The 13,103-nt window shown below is 47.6% G+C and overlaps 1 protein-coding gene across 1 annotated transcript; it reads left to right on the top strand.

Moving 5' to 3' along the window:
• Positions 1 to 794: 794 nt before the first annotated feature.
• Positions 795 to 1,373, top strand: PRAC1 (PRAC1 small nuclear protein). Its single transcript, XM_003780103.4, is given in 2 exon segments — positions 795 to 883; positions 1,280 to 1,373. Coding segments are annotated over 2 exon segments (183 nt in total).
• Positions 1,374 to 13,103: the final 11,730 nt, after the last annotated feature.

The raw sequence follows: 13,103 nt of genomic DNA on the forward strand, positions 1-13,103 counted from the left end.
GCTCTGGAGCGGCCCTGGGCCTCTCGCCCAAAAGCAGGACACCCCGCCCCTCCCCCCAGGCGCTGGCCTGGGCCTGAGACAGATTTAAAACATCCAATGGGGAACCGATGCCAGCCTTTCTTCCTCTCTCCCTACCAGTTAGTTCTGTGTGGAGGGGATGAGGGGGAGGGGACGAAGTGGTGGGGGAGAGTGAAGGAAAGAATTCCACCATTACCTTCTCTCCTCCCCTAAACTGCCCCCGAACTGGGAGGGGCACAGGGGCAGCAAAAGAGTTTAATCTCCCCTAGAATAATGCTGGCGCCCAGCCTGGGGGGAGGGTCAGGGACTTTGCCATTGAACTTGAAGTTCCAGGCTGGTGGTCTCCACCACCCCCGCCCCCATTTTCCTAAACGTTTTATGGGAAGAGGGAGGAAGGTGAGGGGAAGAGAGGACTTCTCTGGCCTTGGGAAAGAGGGAGGAAGCCAATCAGGGGAGGAAGGGCCACAGAAACCAGGGGGTCCAGGGAGATTCGGAGGTTTGCGGGGAGGCGAGGAGGCTGCTGGGAGGAGACACTCCAGCTTTCGCCCCGACTTGCAGCTATGAGGTAGGGAGCCACCAACCGCAGGCCCTCTCACTGAGCCCCGCCCCAGACTCTACAGGGAGGGGGGCACTTAGTGCTGTGCTCCCGTCCTTCCTCTCCTAGCCTAAGGTGTGCAAACAGAGCGCCACTGGGAGGCTGAAACCTTTAGGCCGATGCCTGCTTGCAAGCTCAGGCAAGCTGGATTCTGGTCCCCACCTTTGCAGAGAGAACAGCGATGTTGTGCGCCCGTTTCTCAGATCAAGGACCGGCACATCTTACTACCTCCAAGAGTGCTTTTCTCTCTAATAAGGTAAACTAACTGATCGGTGGGCCAAGTGCGTTACCGACGGATCGCTCAGTATGGTAGCTGCTTCAGGAGGCCCTGGGAGGGGGTTTCCCAGGAATTTGGGAGGCTTCAGAAGTTTTGGGAAACAAGGGAAGGGTGAGCAGCAGGCTTTCACAGATACCACCTGGCGGGAGCACCTACTCGCGGTTCCTGGGGAGACCGGCAGCCGCCCTGGGCAGAAAGGGACAAAGAAAATGTTTCGCAGCACGCGGGACCTGCAGGGCCTAGGCGGGGGAGAGGCTTGGGAGTGGGAACTAGCACCCGCTGTAAGGTCCGCCATAAGACTTAATGTTTGTCTCCAATGGGATGGAGTCCTGGCATAAGCAAAATTAATATTGTTAATGTTATTATTATTTAAAATTACAATATTTTACAAAACATCTACTTTGAAAACTGGGCGAGGCCAGGCGTCGTGGCTCAGCCTGTAATTCCGGAATTTCGGGAGGCCGAGGCAGGCAGATTCCTTGAGCACAGGAGTTCCAGACCAGCCTGGGCAAGTAGCAAGACCCCGTCTCTATTTATATAATAAAAGTTTTTTAAAAAAAGGAAACTGGGTGAAAGTTAACTGTGATTATAACAATGGTTGTTGTTGTTGTTGTTGTTTTTTACTAACTCATCCTTAAGGCAAAATCTCTGGGCCTTAAAAAAATAAAAACGGGCCAGGCATAGTGGCTCATGGCTGTAATCCCAGCACTTTGGGAGGCTGAAGTGGGCAGATAACTTGAGGCCAAGAGTTTGAGATCAGCCTGGCCAACATAGCGAAACCTCTCTCTACTAAAAATACAACAATTAGCTGGGCATGGTAGCTCACACCTGTAATTCCAGCTACTCAAGAGGCTGAAGCACAAGAATTGCTCGAACCTGGGAGGTGGAGGTTGCAGTGAGCTGAGATTATGCCATTACACTCCAGCCTATGTGACAGAGTGAGACTCTATGACAAATAATAATAATAATAATAATAATTGCACCTTTTTCTCTGGGCCCCTGGCTTCCTTATTCCCTTTCCTGCACCCTCTCAGAAGCTCTGCCTTGTGAAGTGTGGGATCAATGCCACAGCAGGCATGTGTGTGCACAGGGGCTCTGGGTCCAGTACTGAAGCAGGCTGGGGGCCAAATGCTCACATCTTCAGCCAGCCACTGATATTGCCAAGTCATTGGTCTTGGGGTGGGCACAGTAATCCACAAAAACACTCAGGACTCACCTAACTCTCTTCTCCCCACAGCTGGCTCCTTCCCTGCCAGTTCCCCCTCCCATAATGACAAAACCCACAATTGAGTGAGCACTTTATAACCTAAAGAAATTGAAACTAAGAGGGTAAGTTACTTGATCTGGGTCCCAAAGCAGGAGCGCTTAACCTCTACCACCAACTGATAAAATAGAAAGCCCAGGGACTCCTCCATTGTCAACATGCCTCTCCCCATAAGGCCCTTCAGACACTAACAAGCACCTGCTTCCATCCGGAGTCACCCAGCTGAGATCACACAGGTGCACCCAAACGCCCTAGCCCCTCAGCCCAGCCCCTCCTCAGGCACCGGACAGATCTGCATATATGCAAACAGGTGATTAAACACATGTGGACATTTTTGTCAACCAACTACTCATTAATTGAGTATGCAAAATCTTCCACTAGGGGTGGAAGACAGGAGGAAAGAGATGGAAATATGCTCTCCCTTCCCACCAGGACTGACTCCTATGCTGGTAAATCTTGGGTCTGCAGCTTCCCCATATGTGACTTGAGGCCAGAGGATTTTATTCCATGACCAAATGACTACAATCAGAACAAATGGGGAACAGGACGGCGAACAGAGAATGAGAAAGATACACACACACACACACACACACACACACACACACACACACACAAGCATGGCTTCTGGGAGTCTTCCCTGGAGAAGATGCTTGGAATATCAAATTCGGGAGGGAAGATGTGGAAAAAACTCAGAGGAGGAGGCCAGAAAATGCAGGTCGCGGTGGGTAGAAGGACGGTGTGGATCCTCGCTCCGGGTGAGCTAGAGCTGGCCAGGCAGAGAGCAGGGGCATCTCATAGGGTCCTGGACCCCCAGGCGAACCTGGGCAGTAATCAGACGTCCCCTTGCCCACTCAGAGGCTGATCGCCTTACCCCCATCCAGGCGGGCACGCACCCGCACTACTCGCCAAACTCCGCAGACCCCAGGCGGAGGGCAGAGAGGCAGCTCTTGGTCTGCGGGGTCCGTACCCATCCTGTGGGCCCTCAGCTCCCCAACTCTAGGTGGGCCCAGCCCGTCGCCCCCGCCCGAGACCTGCGCCCAGCCTTTGTCAGGTTGATGGTTGAAGCTCGCCGCACCTCCCATTCCAGGCAGGGTTTTGTCATTGAACTTGAGTCAGGCTATAAACATTCCTTCACCCCTCCGGAGCCAGGCCGAGACGCGGAGGGGTGGAGGAGAAGGGCGGAGGGGGCTGTGGAGCGACCCGGAACGCGAGAAACCGGGCCTCTCCCTTCTAAGCCCGCGCGGCTTTATCAAAGAGCTTCCAATCCTTGCCTTCCAGGGAACATCCGCCGGGTCTGCAGCTAAAAGCCGGATTCTTGAGGCCATCCGGCAAGTCAGGCCAATGTTTTGGTCAGGATCGACATGGTGTAACTTTTTCTCTTTTCCTCCTTGGCATTTTATGTTCGTTTACCTTATTCTAGGCAGTCCAATCCTTAATTTATTTTAATAATCAGGATAAACAAATGCGTACACAAACGAATACTAGCTAAGGCCGATGAATTATTAGAGAATGTTCGAGTTGGTCGTAACGAGGCCGTCGCCGCTCGGTTTTACAAGCGCTCCTCGCTCGGCGTGGTTATCCTGGGGGCTGTCGCCCGCCGCGCTATCCGATCCCGGGCTGCTACCAGGGCGGCTGCCGAGCCCCGCGGATTTCCCAGCTGCCTTCCCAGGACCTGGAAACTTAAACTTCTCAAATGGGGAGTCTCCCTACTCGGTGGCGGAGGAAATAGCGGCCTGGAGAGCCGTCCGACCCGGGAAACCCGCGCGTCTTTCCAGGCGACCCGCCGACTGCGGAGGCTGCGAGGAGCGGCCTGCTCAGACGGTAGTAGTGCTGCGTGTGTGTGTGTGTGTGCGCGCGCGCGTGCGCGTGTGTTTAAAGAATTCAGGATCCTGGGGCAAGGGAAGATCAAACACTCGATCTCCGGGTCTCTCCCTGGCTCAGTAACATCCAGTCGAAAGCGAACAGGGCGCGCCGGCGCGCGGGGAGGCGCAGGGGCCACCCCGTCTGGCGTGGGGCGCTGCGAGCGCAGGGCTTCCTTTCCAGCCGGGAGCCCCCCGCGGCTCAGCGACACCGGCTAACGAGAAACCAAATCGGGCGAGGCAACGAAAAGCTCCTGGCCTCCGTATTTGGGGCCAGAGACACCGCAGGGAGGCAGGTCCCCGCCGACAAATCGGAAGAGGCCTGCGGGAGTTAGCCAGATAATGCTCTCCCTGTCCTACCTGCCCCCACCAATTTGCCTTTTACCTGCCACAGAGCTTGCTTGAACCAAAGGGGTTTGCGGTCTTCTCCTCCTCAACTTTCGATCCCCAGGCCTTCGCCGCCCGGGAAAGAATCCAGCCAACCCTTCTGCCTTTGTCTGACCTTCGAGGAAAAGAAGCGTGGGAGCCTGGGTCAAGTTCACGGACCTGGTCTTTGTCTTTTAGGACAAGCGGGGGCACCGTTCCCATTCTGACGAGGAGGGTTCTAAGCATTTGGGACAATGTGGGGGCGAAAATGAAGCTGCGAGAAAGGACTTTCAATTTTAATCTATTGCCCTAGTCTCACATACCCTCCCCCTCCCGCAGCCCTGTAGAGGAGAAATAATTAGATCTGAAGGGAAGCCTTTTATTTGGAAAAATGCGAAGGTGTCATGGAATGAGCTTCCCAGAAATGGTCCTTGGCACTTGGGTAGTTTTGCGTGAGTTCGGTGCCGGCGTTTATGAAAGTTAAGGATTTACAGTATTCGGCACAACGGTTTCTGTGGAATTCGATTCAGAGCAAACAAGATCACATCTACATTGCTTTCCAAAAAGCTTCAGACTCAACACATTGAAATAATTTTCCCCAACATCCTGGTTTCTACCCTACCCACCCACCACCCCCCCTTTTTTTTTTTTTTTTTTTTGCAGAGCCTGATGCAAAATGATATTCCTGCCCCTTAAAAAAAAAAAAAAGAACCTCAAAGTGGAAAAAAAAAACTATCCCGATCGCAGCAAGTAGAATATGGGTCTTAAAACACAGAGCTACTTTTAAAACTTTTTATAAACAGCCCCTTTTAAATTAAAAAAAATTGTTTCAATGTGCATGTTTTATAATTTTCAACCACTGTTAATAGTTACTTTTTGTTCCCCTTCCCCTCAACCTAGTTATATACAACCTAATTTGGTTTGAAAACATACTGTACATTTTCTGTGTCATAAGCAATTCCTCAAGTTATTGCAGTCTTCTAAGTGCTATTTTTAGATTGCATAATATGCAATGAAAGAAGTTGTCATAATTTAGAAAACTATTTCCCTAAAGTTAGTCTTTTAGGCTGTACCCATATTTAAAAAGAGGAGTTTCAGCTGGACACCGCAGCTGACACCTATAATCTCAACACTTTGGGAGGACAAGATGGGAGGATTGCTTGTGGCCAGGAGTTCAAAACCACTGTGGGCAATATAGCCAGAGTCCGTCTCTACAATTTTTTTTTTTTTAATTAGCCAGGCATAGTGGCACTTGCCTGTAGTCCCAGCTACTCCGGAGGCAGAGGTATGAAGATCGCCCAGGAGTTACAGGCTGCAGTGAGCCTTGATCCTGCCATTGCACTCCAGCCTAGTCTACTCCAGCTTGGTCAACAGAGCAAGACCCTGTCTCTAGAAAACAAATAAATGAAAAGAAGAAATTTTTTTCTTGATTAGAAAAGTAACACATTCTTATTATTAAGAATTTCAAAATATAAACATAATTATAAAGAAGGAAATAAAATTCACCCCGTATGCTACCATCCAAAGTTTACCAAGCTACTCTTTTGTTATATTTTCTTCAGTTATTTTTCCTTGCACATATGTACAATTTCGAAACTGAGATTCTGCAAGAATTTTTTTGTCTTGCCTTTTATTTAATGTTAGATTATGAACATTTCCCAGTGTTATTAAATGTTCTTCAAAAGCATGATTTTAATGATTGCATTTATTTATCTAAATATCATTTAGATTTTTTGTTTCCATGTTTACTTTTAAAAATAATTCATGAGAGAAATTGTTATGCCACTGAGTATGTTTGTTAGAGACATGAGAGTAGAATCCCCTGGAATAGAATGCTTCAAAAATTCTAGGTTAAAAATTCCCCCTTCTGAAATAGCCAGGTATGGTGCATACCTGTAGTCCTAGCTACTCAGGAGGCTGAAGTGGCAGGATTGCTTAAGCCCGGGAGTTGGAGGCTGCAGTGAGCTTCTCTCTCTCTCTCTCTCTCTTTCTCTCTCTCTCTCTCTTTTGAGACAGGGTCTTGTTCTGTTGCCCAGGCTGGAGTGCAGTGGTGTGATCACTGTTCTCTGCGGCCTCAACCTCCTAGGCTCAAGTGATCCTCCCCCTCCCACCTCAGCCTACCAGGTAGCTGAGACTACAGGTGTGCACCACCAAGCCCAGCTAATTTTTTGTATTTTTGGTAGAGATGGGGTTTTGCCATGTTTCCCAGGCTGGTCTCGAACTCCTGGGCTCAAGTGATCCCCCTACCTCGGCCTCCCAAAGTGCTAGGATTACAGGTATGAGCCACGAGGCCCAGCAGACACTGTGTCTTAAAAAAAAAAGTCCCCATTGTTAGGAGGAAATAAAAGGGGGCCTTTTAAGGTGCTCAAAATGTTCCACGTTTTGATCAAGGTGGTGGTTATGTGCATGTATACATGTGTAAAAATTCATTAAACTAAACATTCAAGATTCGTGTGTTTTACTTTTAAAATTTTAACACTGCTCTCCCACCCCCTGAAAGCCTGTATCTGTTTACAAAGAAAAAGAGCAATGCAGGAAATAGGTGGAGGGAGCAAAGAAGGGGTGGGACCAACCCAAACTGGATTGATTCACCCCTTCCTAGGGTATTATCTTTGGTTCACAGACCAAAATATTTACCAAAAGTAAATATTTGACAGTTAGTGATGACGGGTGGGGGGGGGGGGAAGTGCTTGGCCCTTCTTCCCAACTCCAGTGCTAGCCCTTGTTAGATAGGGAGGATTTTTTTCCTATTATGGTTGCACTCTTGTGGCATTGACCTTCTCTAATGAATAGAAGAGGGATAAAAATAGGGTAGAAAATATTTTAAAGAGTTAAAATTAACAGATACACAGCTGACTCATCTAACACTGTCATGTGAAATAGAAATGGGATTTTAAAATATAAAAATACTTTTTTTCAGAAATAGATTGATTTTTTATTTATTTTGTAACCTACGTTCAGTTAAAAATACAACAGGCAGAACTTGGGGATTGCAAGGACAACTGCTCTCGCAGGTGACAATAAGGACCTGGAGGGACTGGAGTGGAGTCTGGTGTCTGAGTCTGGTTTTATTGGCACTGTCATGTGAGGTCATTGGGGCTGTGTGCTGGCCAGAGCATATGCTTAATCCTTGGGATGCTGAGGAGAGGGGGAAAAAACCCTTTATGCTATTGGGCACCAGAGTTACTTCCTGTTTGTGCTTCAGACAGGGAACAGCTACAACGGCTTCACACATTCATATTTAGTGGTGACTTCTTATTTTTTTATTGTCATTTTATTCCTTTTTCACTTAAAATCAGGATAAAGTTGGATTTTTAATATTTTATGAAGAAACACATGAGACACATTTTTGTGTCAAAAAAACCACCATGGATGTTTTACAAAACAACTTTCGTTTTTCCAAGTATAACATATATCCAATAAAATGTATTAATCTTAAGTGTATAGCTTGAAGTTACCTATTTACCTAGATAAACACCATTCAGAATAAGATAGAAAACATTTCATTTCCTCTATCCCTGTGTGTTCCCTCCAGACCCTTTCCAGTATAATATTCCAGAAGTAACTGCCATTCTTTTTTTTTTTCTTTTTTTTTTTTTTTGATACGGAGTCTCGCTCTGTTGCCCAGGCTGGAGTGCGGCTCATTGCAACCACTGCCTCCCGGGTTCAAACAATTCTCCTGACAGCCTCCTGAGTAGCTGGGATTACAGGCTTCCGCCTGTAATGTAACCATGTCCAGCTAATTTTTCTGTTTTTAGTAGAGACAGGGTTTCACCATGTTGGTCAGGCTGGTCTCAAACTCCTGACCCTAGGTGATCCACCTGCCTCGGCCTCCCAAAGTGCTGGGATTACAGGAATGAGCCACTGTGCCCAGCCATAACTGCCGTTCTGATCAGTCTCAAATCCCCGCATCTATTGACATTGACTTGTTTTGGCTGTTCTTGAACTTTTCATAAGTAGAATTACACAGTGTGCACTCTTTGGGGTCTGGGTTTCTTCCATTCAACAAAATGTCTGTGAGATTAATCTCCATGTTGTTGTGTGTATTGGTAGTTTATTCTTTTTAATTTTGTTCTGCTATTCCATTGTATGGATACACCGCAACTAGTTTATCCATACAATGGTCGTCCCAGGCTGAGACCCAGGATATGGGAATGAGGGGTTGATGGACATTTGAGTTGTCTGTATTTTTGTCTATTACAAATACAGCTACTATCAATATTCTTGAACAAGTCTTTCGGTGAATAAATTGAATCATTTCCTGTAGAATTTCTGGGTTATAGGGTAGGCACTATATATGTTTAATTTACTACCTCTGTGGTATTTTTAAAAGTTCATTATCCATATATCAGTCTCCAATCCCCACAAGCAAGTGGTCAGGTTGAAGAACATGATTGATTACATTTGCTTAGATTTCTCTCTCTCGCTTTTTTTTTAGATGGAGTCTTATTGTGTCACCCAGGCCGGAGAGTGCAGTGGTGCAATCTCGGCTCATTGCAACCTCTGCAGGTTCAAGCGATTCTCTTGCCTCAGCCTCCCGAGTAGTGGTGATGTGTCACCACACCCAGCTAATTTTTGCTATTTTTAGTAGAGACAGGGTTTCCCCATGTTGGCCAGGCTGGTCTTGAACTCCTGGCCTCAAGTGATCCTCCCACCTTGGGCTCCCAAAGTGCTGGGATTACAGGTGTGAGCCACCACACCTGGACTCTTTCTTTCTTTTCTTTCTTTCTTTCACTTTCCAATAAGTTTTATTATTAGTCAAGTCATGATTGAGGGTTCCAGGGTGGGGATCGCAAGGTACCCAGGTCCCCTTTTACCACCCTGGGAGAAGGACGGAGGACAGAGGAAAGGTGGGGTGCAGCCAGTTCAAATCTTCCCAGGGAAATGTGCCTTCTCCCCAGTGGTCATCCCAGGCTGAGACCCAGGATATGGGAATGAGGGACTTGTACACAGGCTGGTACCATTCACATACAAAGACATTGTCCCCTTTAGCAATCACTGCCTTCTCACAGAGGTGGAAGTCCAGGTAGTCCTGCAAGCAGTTCCTGGGCTGGCTCTGGTTGGGGAAGCTGCTGTGAAAAAGAGAGGTCTTGTAGTTCTTTTTTTTTTTCAGATGGAGTCTTGCTGTGTCTCCCAGGCTGGAGTGCAACGGCACGATCTCAGCTCACTGCAACCTCTGCTTTGCGGGTTCAAGCAATTCTCTCACCTCAGCCTCCTGACTAGCTGGGACTAAAGGCACCTGCCATCATGCCTGGCTAATTTTTGTATTTTTGTAGAGATAGGGTTTCCCCAAGTTGGCCAGACTACTCTGGAACTCCTGACCTCTTCAGGTAATCCACCTGCCTCGGCCTCCCAAAGTGCTGGGATTACAGGTGTAAGCCACCGTACCCAGCCGGTCTTATAGTTCTTGATTTGGGTCCTTTTTTTTTTTTTTTTTCGAGACAGAGTCTCACTGTGTCACCCAGGCTGCAGTGCAGTGGTGTGATCTTGGCTCATTGTAGCCTCAACTTCCTGGGATCCAGTGATCCCACCACCTCAGCTTCCCAAGTAGCTGGGATTATAGGCATGTGACACCATGCCCAGCTAATTTTTGTATTTTTAGTAGAGATGGGGTTTCACCATGTTGGCCAGGCTGGTCTCGAACTCCTGACTTCAGGTGATCTGCCTGCCTTGGCCTCCCAAAGTGCTGAGATTACAGGTGTGAGCCACTGTGCGCTTGAAGACTCCCCTGATGCCTCAGCAAAGATGCCAGTGTCTGACAGAACTGCTTAAATCTCTATGATGAGCTTATTTTGAAGTCTTGATGGCCTGGATCCTTGGGACAGCAGAGATTTGCGTTTGCTCACGGCAGACCATCAAGACTCATGGCTCTGGTCCTATGATCTCCCTCCACTGGCCCCAGTCCTGGGGCACAGTCACACCTACAAGTTATGCACTTGTGGATCTCACCAAACTCCCCTAAATGCAAGCACAATGACCTGGGCAAAGAAGAGCTGTGACTGGGGTTAATGGTCAGGGTCAGCAGGGACCAGACGCCAAAGGGTTAGTGCCAGAAGGTAGAAGTGATTCTCCTGAGTCCTGATTTGGAAGCTGAGTTATGACTCAGGAAATTCATTGCCCCATGGTCTTTTAGCAAGAAGCGATCTATCTTCCCGGGCAGAACTTCCATTACTGGTGACAGATGCGTGGAGCCAGTTTATTAAAAAACCATCATTTCAACCCCCAAAGCGAAGGCCCCACAGTGTGTTGGAATAGAATGCTAATTTCTAGCTCCATATCATAATCTAGGACATGGGGAGAGTATTACGAGGCATTTTAAAATTCAAGAGGAAGGAAACTCAGTGCTATTTCTGCACTCTGGGAGCAGGGAGCATTAGGATCTTTATTTCACAGGTCACACTCTCCTATTCTAGCAGGTTAATGCAACTCACCAGCTCTTACCTGCTGCCGTGGGCTGGCCCTGCCCTGGCCCAAGATAGAACTTGCCTCATTGCTCAGCAGCTGTGGCAGAATAGAATGAGCACTGGACTTTGAGCCAATGAGTTGGATTCAAGTCCTGCTGTGGTCTAGGGAAAAAGCCCTCTTACACTGGTATGAAACTTTTTCATTTTCCAAGTACCTGTGTACTTCACATCTTTTGTCTCATGTATGGTGAGGTACAGGGAAAGGGAAAGAATGTCCATTTTACAGAAATGGTAAATGGGTATCTTGGAGCCAGTTCCTTCTTGTCATTGGAGGTGAGAGGAGCCTCCCCTCACTGGCTTTTTTTGTTTGTTTGTTTGTTTTTTGTTTTTTTGAGACAGAGTCTCGCTCTGTCGCCCAGGCTGAAGTGAAGTGGCGTGATCTCAGCTCTCCACAACCTCCGCCTCCGGGGTTCAAGCAATTCTCCTGCCTCAGCCTCCTGAGTAGCTGGGATTACAGGTGCCCACCACCACACCTGCCTGACTTTTGTATTTTTAGTAGAGACAGGGTTTCACCATGTTGGCCAGGCTTGTCTTGAACTCCTGACCTCAGGTGATCCACCCGCGTTGGCCTCCCGAAGTGCTAGGATTACAGGCGTGAGCCACTGCGCCCGGCAGGGTTTTATTTTATTTTAATTTAACTTTGTTTTATTTGAGATGGGGTATTGCTTGGTCACCCAGGCTGGCATACAGTGGCACAATCATCACTCAACTGCAACCTTGAACTCCCAGGCTTAAGCGATCCTCCCCCTCCACCTTTGGAGTAGCTGGGACTATAAGTGCATACCACCACGCTTGGCTAATTTTTTGTATTTTTTGTAGAGTTTCCCTATGTTGCCCAGGCTGGTCTCGAACTCCTGGGTTCAAGTGATCCACCAACCTCAGCCTTCTAAAGTGCTAGGATTACAGGCGTGAGCCACTGCACCAGGCCCCCTTATTGGCTTTTGTCTCCAAATCTTTTCTGTGCAGCTTTGAGAGCAGCTCTGAGAAATTTGGATGGGTGGGAGAGGAAGTGTGAGGGAGACTGTTCCTGGAGCTCTCTCAGGGATGAGCCAGTTTTTCTGCCTCCATAGAGCTTCTCTACCTGTGTGGTCTTCCAGGAGACTTTCCTGGCTGAATTATTCAAACTGTCAGTGAACTTTCTGTGTCACACAGGGCTGGGTGTGCTTAGGCACAGTAAAAGGGAGATCTAAGCAAATGATATGAATGGTCAGGTCAAGAATTGGCCACACAATTGAACGAAGTACATTTTTAGCATGTTGGTAGATGTCCCATCGAAAATGCTGGGCATGGAAGCACGGGAATTGACGAAACTGGTTATTTAGACATGACAATGGCAGAGATCCCCCTACGGGGTGAAGTTGAAGGATAATTTACAGCTGCATCAGAGCAAAATATCTATGATTTTATGAGTTTTGGTTTCTATCTTAATGATCTGCATGCATTTGACATGGTTGTCATGGAATGTCAGATGTTTCAAAATGTATGTGGATAATTTCATGTACTTTGACAATTTATAGCAGTTAAATAAAACTGCCCTAAAAAGTTTTGTCCCTCTGGGAATTTGGGGAGCGCATGCTATGTTCCACTTCCTGTCCCTCCTTACCCTGGCAATCTACCTGATTATTTTCTTCTGCCTCTTCTCCCCTCTATATAAAATATTTTAATAAAATATTTGGACAAGCAACACAAACTCATCTAAATTTCCAGTTGTTTTAATACCTCAGTAACCTGTAGGAAAATAGTGCCTGTGTGTCTAATTGAATTTTTCATCTAGCTGTTTGGTGCCATGTGGTCTGAGGCTTGGGAGAGCTGAAAACTTGGTTGTCAGGGGCCCTTGTGGAGTATGTGTACAGGTGACAAAACCAGTGTTGGGCTGGGCACAGTGGCTCATGCCTGTAATCCCAGCACTTTGGGAGGCAGAAGCAGGTGGATCACTTGAGGTCAGGAGTTGGCCATCAGCGTGGTCAACATGGTGGAACCCTGTCTGTACTGAAAATACAAAAATTGGCTGGGCTTGGTGGCACACACCTGTAATCCCAGTTACTCAGAAACCTGAGGCAGGAGAATCACTTGAACCTGGGAGGCGGAAGTTGCAGTGTGCCTAAATCGCACCACTGCACTCCAGTCTGGGTGACAGAGTGAGATGCTGTCTCAAAAAAAGAAAAAAAAAGGTAAAAAATAAAAACAAAAAAATAAAACCAGTGTTGCTTCATTCCCAGCTTGGCCCAAGGTGGGGCTCACTTGGCCTTAGAGGCAGAAC

Source organism: Pongo abelii, chromosome 19 (assembly GCF_028885655.2).
Source record: "Pongo abelii isolate AG06213 chromosome 19, NHGRI_mPonAbe1-v2.0_pri, whole genome shotgun sequence".
Lineage (NCBI taxonomy): Eukaryota > Metazoa > Chordata > Mammalia > Primates > Hominidae > Pongo > Pongo abelii.